This window comes from Temnothorax nylanderi, unplaced genomic scaffold, assembly GCF_030848795.1.
Source record: "Temnothorax nylanderi isolate EJ_2023f unplaced genomic scaffold, tnyl_v1.0 TNYL_tig0273_pilon, whole genome shotgun sequence".
Classification (NCBI taxonomy): domain Eukaryota; kingdom Metazoa; phylum Arthropoda; class Insecta; order Hymenoptera; family Formicidae; genus Temnothorax; species Temnothorax nylanderi.
This window is the reverse complement of record NW_027249335.1, coordinates 100,001-115,908: the sequence shown is the minus strand read 5'-3', so window position 1 is coordinate 115,908 and position 15,908 is coordinate 100,001. Positions and strand designations below refer to the sequence as shown.

Below are 15,908 nucleotides of genomic sequence, written 5' to 3'. Positions count from 1 at the left end.
CTAGAAAACCTCCCCCCTTTAAGACGCGTAGGAAGTGGTGAGAATCTCGCGCGGGGGGTTCTGGCCATTTTCGGGTATAAAAAGGGCGGAGAACGCCGCGGAGCGACACATCGTTTTTGGCTTCGGCTTCGTTAGTCACATAGTTTTATGCCGGGTTTACGATGAACTTAACGTAACGGGACGCGACGGGACGCGAAGTAACGTAACGTGAACTTAACGGTTAAAGTACGTCTGTGAAATTACGATCGCCGTAACATACCGTAAAGGAGCGCGCATTAAAAAATGGTTTGACAACGTGGTAATTATTTAGTTTAGGGGCCTCACCTCAAATATCGATGAAATTATGCTCAATCGACGCGTTTTTGCACGAAACGAAAGAATCTGGCAGATAAAAGTGCCGCTCTGCCTCGCGACGCGAGATATTAAACGTTAAAGTTGACAGGAATCAGGTTATGATTCCCGTCATACCGACGAGATGTAGCAACACTGGACATGCCCTGCGGCCACATACGCATGCTCAGTGGCCGCACGCGCATGCTCTGTGGCCGCACGCGCATGCAAAACTGCGCCAACTTTAAATATACACAGCTGAGAGGAAGCGCAATACTGAGTATAGATTTCGATATTTAAATCATAAGGTAATTCTTTCAATATTTATTGATAACTATAGCAAACAAGTATATTGTTTTTTATTCTTTGTAGCATATGGGACAAATGCGACGCAGCCGTGTGTACAGTTACAGCGTTTTCCATAGAGAAATGTTAGATCAATATGAATCCAATAAATAATTAAAATTGAATGTATTATTTTGAAGTTGTGATTTTTATTAAAGCAGATATTTTGTATTTAACTATTTAAAGCGCGTCACTAACCTATGTAGGTTAGTGACGCGCTTTAAAAGTATTTAAGTGTTTAAAGCGCGTCAACTAACCTATGTAGGTTAGTGACGCGCTTTAAATACTTAAATACAAAATATCTGCTTTAATGAAAATCACAACTTCAAAATAATACATTCAATTTTAATTATTTAATATAGTCAGGATAGTCAGGACATAAACTAATAAAATCTATTAATTTATCCTGACTATCCTGACTATATTATATTGTAGATGTTATGCATACACACACACACACACACCCCTACATGCATGTGCTTTATAATTTCGCTTGCCCCCCCTGCACCCCCCTCATGCACCCCCCAAGACAACGCACGCCACGCAATAATGTTAGGTATAATAAAGTTTAGATATGTAACATATTGTCAGGAAAAGTTAATAGATTTATTAATCCAGTATGATGTTCTAACAGCTCCAATTAAATGTAGTGAATGTGGTAATGACATTGATATTGATAAAGAAACATTAATGTACCGATGTAGAAAACGGTACTATGTAAAAAGTGAGCACAAGAAACGTATCTCTAATCAGTGCTGGTACTTGGTTCGTCGGATGTTTCTGGCTCAAGTTCTGGCTGGTCCTCAAAAGTGGATATCGGAGGATATAATTCTGCGATGACATCAAAGAAGTTTTCTATACGCTCCAAGCGGCTATAGGCGCGTTTGAAGAGATATTCGCTCAAATATCCAAGGACGTGATCCTCCCTGGTTCCATACCTTGGGATATTTCCGCGAACTTCTCTCCAAACACGCTCTATATGCTGCGTATGCGCGCCTGTAGATTTAAAAAATATATTAGAACAATATACAAATAAACAGTAATAATATAGTTAACTATGGCAAAAAGTTCTCACCAGTTTCAGGATCGACGAAATTGTATGAGTGGTTTACCGTCAGATGTTGGAACTCTTCATTGTTTAAACAATTATAGGACTTCCAACAATCTGACATGATGGTGGTGCCTGGCAATATCCACTCTTTGATACACGCCAGAAGTGTCTCTTCAGTTCGATCCTGTACTGGCACGATGAAAATCTTCTTTGTGCCTCGCTCATATCCTCTGAAAATCTATTGACCTTTTACGAGCCGACCACGATTGTATTTTCTTGTCCCAATTTTTGCTTCATCGATTTCTACTGTGCATCCTGGGCCACCAAGTTTCTCACTATGTTTTTCAGCCCAGAACACACAGACCTGTAAGAAGAAATAATATTATTAATATTTTGTTTTATACATTTTACATGTGTGTGTGTGTGTGTGTGCGTGCGTGCGTGCGTGCATGTGTGTATTTATGAAGATATGTTAAAATATAATTACCTCTCGGCAAAAATTGAACCAGTCAACAATCGTGGCCGACGAAACGCCAGTTTCATCTTGCGTGTCATCTTGACGTGGATGTTTCAACATTAAAAAGCAGGTAACAATTTTACATATTGTTGCCACGTCAAGATGACTTTTCCCGAACCAAGTACCAGCTTTGCCACTTTTCTTAAATTTGCACTGCTTCGAGACACGTTTCGTGTGCTCATTTTTTACGTAGTACTGTTTTCTACATCGGTACATTAAAGTTTCTTTATCAATATCAATGTCACTACCACATTCACTACATTTAATTGTAGATGTTAGAACACCATCCTGGATTAAAAATTCTATTAGCTTTTATCCTGACAATATGTCAGATGCCCGAATTCTATTAAGCCTAACATTATTGCGTGGCAAGGTGGTGTGCAATTTCACGTCTAACAATAATGCCATTGTCGCGCTTCATTTGTTTTATATAGTTTCATTTAAATACATATTTAAAACTAGCGCAGTTTTGCATGCGCGTGCGGCCACTGAGCATGCGCATGTGGCCGCAGGGCATGTTCAGTGTTACGATATCTTGTCGGTATGACGGGAATCATAACCTGATTCCTGTCAACTTTAACGTTTAATATCTCGCGTCGCGAGGCAGAGCGACACTTTTTTCTGCCAGATTCTTTCGTTTCGTGTAAAAACGCGTCGATTGAGCATAATTTAATCGATATTTGAGGTGATTCAAATAGATTAAAACAACATTGTGTGTGTGTGTGTGTGTGTGTGTGTGTGTGTGTGTGTGTGTGTGTGTGTGTGTGTGTGTGTGTGTGTGTGTGTATGCTTCGCACAATTTTGACAGGCGCAAACACTTGGCGCTCTTTTTTCATTTTTTTCTAAAAAGATATTTTTTTTGGTATATCACGCATTTAGTATCAAGCGTCTCATAAGTAATATGTTAATTTTATGTGATATGAAATAAAACATATAATTATAAACAATTAACAATATACAGATTCATAAGTTTTATATTTATTTATAATATAATGTACATATAATTTAATTGATAAGGTTGTGTTGGACTATGATGGGACGTGTCGGGGTACATTTAGGTGTTTGGGGTGGGTGGGGGTGGTCTGGTAAATGGCGTGAGTGAAAGTCTGTAAGGGTGTGAAAGGTATTGGGGAATGTAAGAGTGTATACCCTTATGAAAAAATACACTCAACTTTGATGGTTAACACCCAAATTTGAGTGTTAACACTAAACTTACGCCCAAATTTGAGAGTTAACACTCAAATTTGGACGTAAGTTCAGTGTTTGTCATCAAAGTTAAGTGTCAACACTTAAATTTAGGTGTAGATTGAGTGTTGACCATTAAGGTTTAGGTAAATTGTGGGTTTAATCTTCAATGATGAGTGTATATTGGGAGTTTATTCTGAATGATAAGTGTAGGTTGGGGATTAAGCCTCAATGTTTAGTGTAGGTTGGAGATTGATTCTCATTGTTGGATGTTGGTTTGGTGTTAACAGAGTGTTAACTTTTAATGTTCTATGTCAATTGAATCAGTGTCGCCATGATCCCTTTATCATTGGGTGTCGTTTAAATGTTATTGTGTTAATTTTCGTTAAGTGTCAATTGGCGGCTTGGTTTATTGGAAAAGTGTTTCAGATAAAAGTTGAAAGGTTTGAAGGGGGTCAATAGACGATCTTATTGGATTTTGGATCCAGGGCCTGTATTGAGCCCAATAGGGCCTAAGTCAAATTTTTTAAATGAAAACCCCTATTTTTTATTGTACCATCTTTCTATATAATACTTTTATATAATATATAATACTTTTTGAGATATTCAAGGAAAACTTGGTAACTTTTTCAATATATATTTAGCTTGTGATATCTTGATGATTGTTTGCCAGAGAAAAAAGTGGTACAGAGGACTTTTTAACTTAATTTTATTTCAAAAATGTGCTGTTGCAATAGTATACTCCAATTTTTTTTAAATATTTGTGTATGCATCTTCTTGGAGTGTTTACAATTATTTAAAAAAATTGGAGTGCTATTGCAACAGCACATTTTTGAAATAAAATTAAGTTAAAAAGTCCTCTGTACCACTTTTTCCTCTGGCAAACAATTATCAAGATATCGTAAGCTAAATATTGAAAAAGTTACCAAGTTTTTCTTGAATATCTTAAAAAGTATTAGGCAAATAAAAGAATTTTTTAAACAAAAGTTGTTCAAATTAATTAATAGAGAAAGATGGTACAATAAAAAATAGGGGTTTTCATTTAAAAAATTTGACTTAGGCCCTACCCAGCGAAAAATGACCCATCGATTCGACGTCTAATTGATGTCGAAATCATCGATATTACATCATATCGAAATAATGCTCGAAATTTGAAGCTTATTTCGATGTGTGTGCTATATGACATTTTTTTAAAAGAAGAGATTATTTGTGACATACATTCATCGCGCCAGACTGTAAACAGGCAAATTATGTATTTTCTGTTAAGACATCGATATTTCATCATTTCGATATCGATTCGAAGCTATTTTGACTTGCCTGTCAAATATATAATAACATTGCCATTATATAGAATGCAATATGAATAAAAAATTATATTGTATTGGCAGACATGGATAATGTAAATATTTTATGATTTGAGCATTATAATAATTGCGTTACAATATTAATTTTTTTAGGCTTCCATTTCCATTAAATAGTTACTTTATAACTGTAAAAGTCACAACAAAATTCCTGTTTGTAATTTCACAATTTTGAAAATTAAAATATATAATATGTACATTTTCAGTACTACATCCGCTCATTTATTAAACAAGAAGTTAAATTAAGCAACTAATTAAATTATTAATATTAAATATTAATACAATAAGATATTTGTATTTACATTTATCAAAATAAAAAATAAGTTCAATTATAAAAATAAATATTAATAATTGGACTTATTAAAAATTAAATAATTTGTTCAGATGTTGCGCTCGAATTCTTTTCGCGTTTTACAACGCCCGATCATTTCACATTAGATGGCGCGACGCGCGAGTCGCCACTCTCAAAGACCCCCCGCCTCCTTCCTCACTCGTTAGGTGTCATGGCCGCACTTGCTTGCGTTTCTTCGAACGTGTCGAGTCCGTTACCTCTTTCTTGACGGATTGATCGTTGCGGCGCGTGTTCTGGAGACCAACCGAGCGAGAGTCGGATCACCAGGGAGAGCTCACCGCCAGGAAAGGGAGAGCTGCGGCAGCTAGCGTCCGAGAGGGAGGATCGAGGCGAGGAGTCCGGTTCAGCGAGCGAAGCCCTTAAGAGATTCTCATTGGGACGCCATATTTGTTACTTTCATTTGAGGGTTCATATTTTTAGGGTTTATACCGTCATTTTTAAGGATTAACCATTAATTGAAGGTTAACTATCACTTGAAGGTTAACCATTATCCAAAGAAAAACCCTTAAAGTTGGGTGTGATTTCGGACCGCCAATTGAAGATTAACCTTCAAATAATGGTTAACCTTCAATTGGCGGTTCGAAATCACACCCAACTTTAAGGGTTTTTCTATGGTGTTTTTTTAACGGTTAACATTAAAAGTTGAGTGTATTTTTCCATAAGGGTACAAATATTGAAATGTCAATTTATAAAGGGACACCGAGACGACAACGATGACATTGATAATGATGTTTCTTAAATGCAATGATATATGTTTAGGAAACATATAGAAACTAACACACACATGTGCTATCTGGAAGTCTTACGTGGAAGTAATATTTTTGTTTTTCGAGAAAATCATAGAAAATTTGAATCCAATTGGTCAAAGTTCGAGTCTACTTGAACATACTGCTTTTATTTTTCGAAATGGTCATAGAAAGTTTGAAACTATAATCTACAGATTGGAACTTATTTATAAGATACTTAATCCCATTGCTAACTCCATTCATGCAATATTTTTCAAAAACACTAAATCAAGAAAACAATCAAATTCCACAAGCTTAATCTAGCATTAAGTTCTCTCAAATACACAAATGTACGTATTCGTTTGTCTTAAATATAATTCTATATCCAGGAGATGCGGGAACAAACGCAGCAATTTGCGACCTCCTTATTGGACCACGCGCGCACGTCTTACGAATTGGAAGTAATGTTAAACTACAATCCTACCGGCGAGAATTGGGACCCTGGAGAGAGGCAGACCTTGGACCGGCTTAAACTAGCTATTAAATATAAGCAGAAACAAGTATGTAGTCTCTCTATATGATAATACATACGTTTAGTATGTTTGTATATATCTTGTATATTTTTATGAGATATAGAAATGTAAAAAACTGATGATAATAATAATAGTAATAATAGTGGCAAGAAAGTGTGGCGCATATATGTACATTTACATTTATATGTAATATATATCTTCAATATTTAATAATACTTAATTATGTGACATATGCAGGGTATTCCCGTTCTGATTAATATACTTACTCGAATATTACCGGAACTCTTATCTTTAGGGTTTAAATAGGGCACGAACACGATAACCAGTGCCCCTTAATTTGACTGTGGTTTCTGGTAGTATTTCTTACGCTGAACAAAAAATTATATAGGTCTTATAAGGCTAACTGCTTTAGTTTTCGAGATAGATATGCAGTATTAAAGCTCAAAATAAATATAATATAAATCTTTACTTTTTTAATACGCTCTCGATTGATTCCAGGTATAATAGACAGATCCGAGATCGCACGTCATCGGTGTCGATACCGAAATCGCAATACGCACACAATTAAGCGGCACGAACACGATAACTAGTGCCCCTTAATTTGACTGTGGTTTCTGGTAGTATTTCTTACGCTGAACAAAAAATTAGGTCATATTAGGAAACAGTACACACGTAAGCGGGGGAGGGGCTACCGCACCTCCCTTGAAAGCAAGGGGGGAGGTGGGGGTGAACCTCAGTTCGCGTGAAAAGTGTATGCGTGAACTTTTCATGCGTAAAAAGTTAATATAAATTTTTAAATAATACTTTAATTGTGTGTGTATTAGGAAACAGTACACACGTAAGCGGGGGAGGGGCTACCGCACCTCCCTTGAAAGCAAGGGGGGAGGTGGGGGTGAACCTCAGTTCGCGTGAAAAGTGTATGCGTGAACTTTTCATGCGTAAAAAGTTAATATAAATTTTTAAATAATACTTCACATGTACGTGTATAAACAGTACACACGTAAGCGAGGGAGGAGCTACCGCACCTCCCCCGAAAGCAGGGGGGAGGTGGGGGTAAACCTCGGTTCGCGTGAAAAGTGTATGCGTGAAGGCAGTAGGTTCCGTTGTTAGGTGTTGGGTGTTGTTTACATTTTTAAAACGTAAACACAGAAATCTCATTTTTTTTAGTAGACGCTTGTATTCAGTTCTTGAAGATAGTCAGTTACATTCGTACTCTCACATTATGTGTACCGATATTCATCCTCTTCACCTAAAATTGGTAAATTTTTCTTTTTTTTTCTTCGTTTCACGACATCATTTCTGAGAATAAAATTGCACAAGTTTTTCTCGAAGAGATGAAGATAATTCCATCATCAACATCAACACCGCCTATTTGTTGTGAATTGCCAATGAGAGTCGAGAAAAGTTCTGTGTCGAAATTGAAATGGAGATGGTGCTGTCCAGCTCAACAAGGAAAAAAGAAGAAAGGATTGAAATGTTGTCGCAAAATAATTAATCCGAGTAAAGGAACATTCTTTGAAGGAACTAAGTATCGAATCGAACTTCGTGAAATTGTTGCGATTGTGATTTGTTTTGTAATGAAAATGTCTATAACTGATGTCACTTATCATCTCCGTTCATGGCGGTATCAACATAGAGATGAATTAAGTAATTCAACAGTGAGTGATTATTTTTCATGTTGTCAAAAAACTGCGGAAATCATTAGTTCTCATCACATTAAAATGCTTGGTGGTGTGGGAAAAACGGTACAAATTGACGAAACTTTTTTGACTAAAAGAAAGTATCATCGAGGCCGTGTTACAGAGCAAATGAGTATTGTTGTTCTGGGGTTGTATTGCAAAGAAGACAAAACCGGCGTTTTTATAAAAGTAGATGGAAAAAGCAAACGTCATTTGTGGCCATACATCAAGAAATTTGTCGACCCAAATACATTTATAATATGTACGGACCAAGCGAAGCAATATCATGGTGTAGAACAGCTTTTTGGACCCACATGCACTCATCTCACCACTAATCACAGTGTTGGAGAATTTGTGGCTGCAGATAATTCTTTGAATACTATTAATGATTTAGAAAACCAGAATAAATTATTTAAAAAATCAATAATATCTCGCAAATCAACTCAATTACTTTATCAGTACATGGCATTGTATTACTACCGTAAAAACATTTTGGAAAAACAATATCGCTGTGATCTTGGCTCTCAAATAATGCAATTCTTCGAGGACATGGCCAAAGTGTATCCTGGTTACATTGATGGACAAAAAAGGGACGGACTTTTTTTGAAAAATCTTGAAGTTCTTTCGCAAGATGAAGAAGATATTACTAATATATTGCCACCACTGAAACGTCATCGTGAGATGTCACTCGAGGAAGAATTTGATTTTGGCAGTGACAACAATTCTGATGATGATTCAAGTTTCGATCCATAATGTATGTTATAAAAAGTATATTTTATTTATAAACTGGAATTTTTTTTCTATTTGCATACTATTTGTACGATATATATTTATACGATAATATATTATATCTAATAATTTAAAGGTAATTATTTATAAAAGGGACATCCTCTCCGATAACCTTTTTTTTTTTGTTTGGTACGCGGGGGAAATCTTCAACTACTGGAATCCCAGGACCCGTAAAGAGCCCTGGTTTTAACCAGTAGCCCCCGAAGGGGAAAACCCCCTCGCCCGGGGAGGCGAGGGGAGTGTGGGATTCTACGCATGCCGCAATAATGCACGCGCAGCCTACCCACTAAAACCCCCGCGGGTGGCCTTCTATGACGTTGTGGCGGATGCCCCGGGAACGAACTTAATTATGACTTCCGGGACACCCGCTGTTCAGCGCTGACTGCGCTTCAGTCCCGCCCCCGTTAAGACGGGGGCTCCCTTTAGGGATGATTTATTTGCAGCGGGGAGTGGCCACCGCCCTCCCCGCCGCACCTCCTCGTTGTTTGATGGGGGCTGGATCGGGGTCCGAGCTTCCCACACTCGGGCCCCGACCCCCACCGTCCGCGGGAGAGAGACAGGGCTTGAGCTAAACTCACCATTCTCTCCCTCCCGCAGACTATTCGCAGCGACACGTCCGCCGTTGGGCGGGCAGTTTTTTCTGTCCCCGGGTGTCGGGTTATGTTCCCTTCACCCGGAGGACCTCTCCCTCCGTGCTTCTATTTCCTCCCCTCTCACAGGGGGGTGGGAGGGGGAGCAGGGGGAAAAGGGGGAATATTCTCCCCTCCCCCTCCCGCTATCGTATTCCCCGCGTCCCTACGGGGCGCGGGGGGATCTGGAGGCCTCCTTCGTCGGTATCGACGGCGGGGGGGTGGTGGCCCCCGCGGCCGGACGAAGGTCCCTCCACCGTCTGCGTCATCGGCTGGATCCGGCGCGGCGACTTCTCCACATCGGATCCGCTCTGCCGCCTCCTTGGCGCTCATGACTGCGTTACAAAACGCAGCCATGGCGCGCCAATTCTCCTCCCTCTCGACCATTGCTGCTACTACGGCCGAGAGGAAGAGATCCTGACCAACGTTGCTACGGAGCACTCGGCGCTGCTCCGCCCACGCTGGACAGTGTGCCAGCGTGTGCTGCGCCAAGTCCATATCTTCTCCGCAGTGGTGGCACTGCGTAGTGCTTTCCCGCTCTATACGACACAGGTACTCACCGAAGCAACCGTGCCCGGTGAGCACCTGTGTCATATGAAATGTTAAACCGCGTCCCCGCCTGGAGGCCCATTCCTCCAGGCACGGCCGCACGGCTTCGACGACCCTCCTGCCGGATAGTCCCGGATCCTCGAGATAAGTTCGCCAATTGGCGAGGAGGGTCATCGCGGCCTCTTGGCGTATAGCCGCGCGGACCCTGGCCGTCATTGGGACCCCCCCTCTTTGGAGCTCCCGCGTACGCCAGAACACGTACGCGTACTTCTCGGCGAGGAGCTCCATCGGTGGGAGTCCGGCCAGAGCTCAGAGTCGAGGCCGCCGCGTGCGAGATAGTGCGGTAACCCCTCGCAACCCTTATGGCCATCAGCCTTTGCACCCTCCTCACGGGTGCTTTAAGGTCCTCGTTGGTGGCCATTAACGGGGCCCAGATTGGGGCCCCGTATAGGGTTATCGACTGCACTACCCCGCAGTAGAGCCGGCGAGCGCTGCTGCCCACCCCCCTTAGATTGGGCATCAATCGACAGAGGCTTAGTTGGTAGTGCGTTTACGGGAGGTCGGTAACTAAAAGAACTGCGTTATTGATTTCGCTTTTACCATGATTCTGTTTTACCACGTTAGCTCTGTCTGTCCTTACCCTAGTTATCGATTCATGCTATATTCTAAACAGCAAGTCTTAATACTGAATTGTACCCGAGGAGCCACAACAACGGGCTCAATACCGAGCCCTGTGGTACTCCCCGGGTAATAAGTATCACCCTCCACACTCCATCTTGGTCTATGTAGGCCAACTGCCTGTCCCGGAAGTAGTCGAAAATGACCCGTATCATATAGGGAGGGACGTTATGGTATTTTAGCGCCCTCCCTATTACGGGCCAGGGCAGGGAGTTGAACGCGTTCGTTATATCGTACGATGTTCCGAGCAACACCCCGCCCTCCCTCCAAATGGCCTCCACGCGGGTCTTGATGCATTGAATCGCACCGCTCGTGGACATACCCGCGCGGAAGCCATATTGGTCCTCAAACAAATTTGGACCGTTCCGGGACAAGTGGAGGAGGAGGCGTTCGGCGATGATTCGCTCAAACATTTTGCCATCCTCCCCCAGCAGGCAAATTGGCCTGTATGCGGAGGTTGAATCCGCAGGCTTGCCCTCCTTCGGGAGAAGGACCAGTTTTGCTTCCTTCCATGGAGCGAGAAACTGTCCGGTCCTGAAGCAGTCAGTGAATATGCCTCTTAACTGGCCGGACAGCTCCCCAGCGGCCAGGGCCCAGGCGCGGCCAGGGATGCCGTCGGGACTGGGAGCCTTGTTCCTCTTCATTTTCCCGACGGCTCTTTGGAGCTTCTCCTGGGTCACCTCCAGTTCCTCCTCGTTCCAATCATTCGGGTCCTCGTCCGTATGGAACTCCCTCTCCCACCCTTCTTTTCCGGGCGGGAAGAGGGTTCGGATGACCTCCCCTAGGAACTGGGGGTCCAGTACCTCCGTAGTCGGGGGCACCCAAGGCTTGAGCTTGTTCATTACGAGCCTATACGGGCGCCCCCATGGATCCTCCTTCAAAGTTTGGAGGAGCTCCTCCCACGACCGCTCCTTTGCTATCCTGATAGCCTTGGCGAGGACTTGTCGGGCAGCTCGGTAGTCCTCGCCGGCCGCCTCTTCCGTGACGTCGCCGCGTCCTCTTCTGGCCCCTGTCCAGGCGCGCCTGGCGCGGACAAAGGCTTGCCTTAGTTCTGCAATTTCCTCTGTCCACCAATAAGCGGCACGCCTGGTGCGGGTTTTGACCCGGGGCATCGAAACGTCAAACGCGTTTGTTAGTATGCCCCGGATCTCCTCAACTTTCTTCTGCACACGGCGTCCTTCATCGGGAGGCGCAGTCCACCATGTGGACACCACGATCGCTGCTATGAAGCGATCTTTCGCGTGGCCCATCTCGGCAGCTTTGTCTCCGCCAGTCGGCGGCGGGCTTGAACTGCTAGAGGGATGGCCGAGATCCCCATCTCGATGTACAGGTGATCTGAGAGGGTCTCCAGTTCAGTGGCCACCCTCCAGCCATGCACCAATCGCGCGGCGAGGGGGTTGGCCCAAGTGATGTCCATCACCGAGCCCCCCCCGCCGACGCACGCATGTGTTCTCTGAGCCTACGTTTAACGTTAGCAGGCCCACTCCCGCCGCCCTGTCCTCCAGGACCCGGCCCATTACAGTTTGTGACAGGGGAACCCCATAACGCTGATTTTGCGTTAAAGTCCCCTGCCACAATTATCGGCCCCGGGAGGAGGCGTCTCGCACATTCCTCCAGGGCCTCCAAAAGCTACTCGTATCGGGCCAGGTCTACGCTGAGACGCAAATATACCCCGACTACCGAAATGGGCCCCCACTTTACCGCCACGAAGCCCTCCCTCGCCTCTAGACGGCGGATTGGGGGAGCCCGTGGCGATGGATTACAGAAGATGGCAACCGAACCCCGCGTGTCCACCGCCCAATTAGAGTGGTTAGGCGGCACTTTCCACGGCTCGGCTACCACCCCCAAGCCACAACCACGCTCGGACACAGTTTGCACAAAGAGATCCTGTGCTGCCCGAGCGTGGTTGACGTTTGCCTGGAGTATGGAGGTCGCACCGGACATTATTCTGTCTGTGGTACAGCCTCCACCTCCATGGCTTCGCCGCCTTTGTCTGGAGTCGTTTCTTTTCTTCCTTCACTCTCTCCGTCTTTCACCCCCCACTCTGGGGCTTTGGCGGCCTCCTTTTTCCTCGCTTTAAACGCTGGAAGCGAGATTTGTACTTTCTCGTCGGATATGATGGCTGGGGGCTTCTTCTTCTTCGTGGCCCCTGCCTTCGCAACGAGAGGGTCCTTTGTCACCGTAGTTGCCGCTACCTTCTTCTTGGTAGTCTAGCTGGCACTCGGTTTCGTAGCCTGGCTTGGCTTCGCCAGGCTTTTACCTTCCTTGGTAGGGGCTCCCTTCTTCTTATTTGCTGGCCGGCAGGCTTTACTGCCTGCCCTGTGGCCAGCTGGGAGCCCCTTGTCCGTGCATACCGGACACCGTGGTACGGCCGCACATTCCTGCGCGCGGTCCCCGGCCTCTCCGCATCTATAGCAGCGATTGCTGCGGTCGATTTTGCTCGTGCAGGTGGCCCGCACGTGCCCCCCTTCCAGGCATCGGAAGCACTGGAGGGATCTCTGCTCGAGCAACTGAACCCTCGCGCTAAGCCACCTCACGAGCAATCGACCTTTCCCCGCAATTTCATTGGCCACGGCCACCGGGCACTTAACCCAAACGGATTTAAGCCCGTTCGGCGCACGTCTGGCCTGGCCAACCTGCACCTGTTCGGGGGGGCATTTGCCGGTATCGGCAACCACTCTCGCCAGCTCCTCCGGTGAAATAGAATCGTCAAGGTCTCCTATTCTGAGCTCGGCCATCTTCATAGGCCTGGCGATTCTAATGCCCTCTCTTCCCGCGAACAGGTTGTTCAACCTCGCGGCGAGGGCGTCCGCCTTGGCGGCCTTGTCCTCGCCCGGGATTTCCAGCGATAGGGCGCCTGTCACTGCCCTCCTCATTCTCAGTCCGTCGGACACACCCACGTCAGCCAGACTGATCTTTTGGCGAGCCTCACGCAGCACCGTCTCATACTCGCCCTCCGGGCAGGTGATGGTGATGGCGGCAGTGCGCGGCTCCTTCCTCTTCTTCCCAGTGGGCTTAGTTTTCGCACCCTTAGTATTTGGGGGGGAGGCCTTGGCTAGTGTCGAAGAGGCCTTTGCAAACCCCTGGTTCTTCTTATTACCCGAGGGGCCTTTGACTGCTCCTGGGCCTTCTTCCTTCCCCTCTTTGTGACCTCTACCCAGCTGAGCTGAGTCTGTGACGTTTCAGAGGGGAGAGGGGGAAGTTGCTTCACGGTCTTGCCGCCTACCGTTTTACCAGCAGCAGCGGTGGCTGGTGGCAGCTTGATGGACGCGCGTTTCGCTCCCTTGCCTGCCGTTTGCGGAGCAGAAGCCGGTGCTGCAGGTGTATTACCCGCCTGCTTCTTGCCCCTTTTCCCGACCGCCGCACCTTTGTCAGAGGTAGCTGCGGTGTGAGCCTTCTCTGTTGGCTTGGTCGGTGGGGGGTTCTTCTTTATGTTCCCCCCGCAGAGCCTATTCTCGAGGTTATTGAACAGTTCCGTTACTTTAACAGAGAGCCTGTCCAATATCCTCTCTTCCATCGACGTCGACATTGGGGGATTGAACGTTACCCCGAGGTTGCCTTCCTGCGGCTTGCCAAACTCGAACACGGCCCCGTTCCTCCCACGGACCGCAGCCTCCATCATCTTGGCCTTGCCTAATACTAGTGGGCGCATCACCGGGGGCATGCCATGCTCTTCGACTTCCCGCGTGACTGTGTCCCTCGTTGACTCGATCTCCGCACCCTCCTCCTCCTCCTCCGTGTCCGACTCGATCGGATTTCGGGTTCTCCTCCTTTTCTTAGGTTTTGCCGAGTTGGGGGAGGGGGACCTTGACATGTCGATGACCCCCATCCTTTTGTTGGAGGGAAGTGGCGGTGCAGCAGTATTGCCTGTCGCCATTGCAGCAGTATTGCCTCCATCCTCTCTAACCTCTTCTTGAGGCTCTCGTTCACTGCCCGAAGGTGAGATACCTCTCCCCGTAGGCATTCGATTTCCGCCTCGTTTTCTCCTTGTTCAGCTTTTTTGGCCCTCATGGACATGAACTTGGTTGCCGCAACGATGGTCGCGGCAGCCTTGTTGAGGGCCCCTTTATACACGCCGGAGAGGTTCGTGGAGTTGGTAGACACCTTGTCTATGGCGCGTACCTCATCCAGTATCCTCGACGGCAGATCTCTCGTTGGGGCTGCATTCAATTCTTTGAGAGCTCTCAGCTCCCATTCTTTTCTCCCAGCCGACAGTACAGCTCCGATCGTAGGATCTAGGGCTTCTCTCTCCAGCCTTTTATCCATAGCCCGAGCGCGAGCTGCATCTCTCCTCTTCTTCTTTTCATATTCCCCGGTGGTAACAAGACGGTCTCTCTTTCCTGTCTTTTTCACCGGGGGTTTGGTGCCTTTCCGCATCTTACTCCTCGTCGAGGCCGAGGACTCGCTGTCTTGCTCATCCTCGTCCCCCGAGTTGACGACGACAACTTCTTCCTTGTCGCCGCCATCCTCCGACTCCGTCTCCGCGATCACAGGGCGGTTCAAGAAATCATCGACCCTCTGCAGAAAGAGGGAGGGCGTACGGAAAGATCCCGCCACCCCCTCCGGTTCTTTGTCCTTGGGAGTCGGAGCAAGAGCGTTGTTCGGCTCCTGGCTATTGTCCTGACTGCTGTCCCCAGCCAGGTTCAAGCCTCTCCGGGCATTCACCGCCTTCTCTCGCCTCTCCTTGGCGCTCTTCGGTCCGAGAAGATGTTTCCCGGATATAGACGCCGACAGCGACCGTGATCGCGTCCTAAGAGCCGACGAGGGCAGTTGCACAGCCCCCTCCGTGGTCGTCGTGGCTCCCCCTTCCACGTCGACCTCCATGTACTCATCACTCCCCGACTTAGCGGCAGCGATAGCTACTTCGCCGGGTGGGCTCGCTGTCAACCCACCGGGTAGCCCGTCGTTCGATGACGACATAAGAGCGGCCGGGACGGTACCCCCCTCACGCCGGTCCCTGGGTGTCCGTTCACCCTGGGACGGTAAGGTTTTTTCTTGTCGGGTGTGCATTGTCATACTTATTAAAATTTGGTTTAATTTCGGAGTGTCCTTCTCCTAGGCTGGTTGGTTTTCTAGCCTTACGAGCCCAGCCTGCCCGAGCTCGGGTATCTCCGGGTTCGCCAAACCCGTGTCGGAGACGCCCACCAGAGGTCCCTAAGGACCCCCAGCGACCGCCCCCGACCCC

General features: G+C 46.1%; 1 protein-coding gene and 1 pseudogene across 1 annotated transcript in view; one reads left to right on the top strand and one right to left on the bottom strand.

Annotated features, from left to right (window-relative positions):
- Trp (transient receptor potential) overlaps positions 1 to 15,908 on the top strand; it is a 141,818-nt gene that overhangs the window by 67,319 nt on the left and 58,591 nt on the right. The window contains exon 6 of the mRNA XM_071718982.1: positions 6,256 to 6,426. Within this exon, the coding sequence (XP_071575083.1) occupies positions 6,256 to 6,426 (171 nt within the window). The remainder of the gene's footprint in view (positions 1 to 6,255; positions 6,427 to 15,908) is intronic.
- LOC139780359 (uncharacterized) lies at positions 1,421 to 2,303 on the bottom strand (annotated as a pseudogene).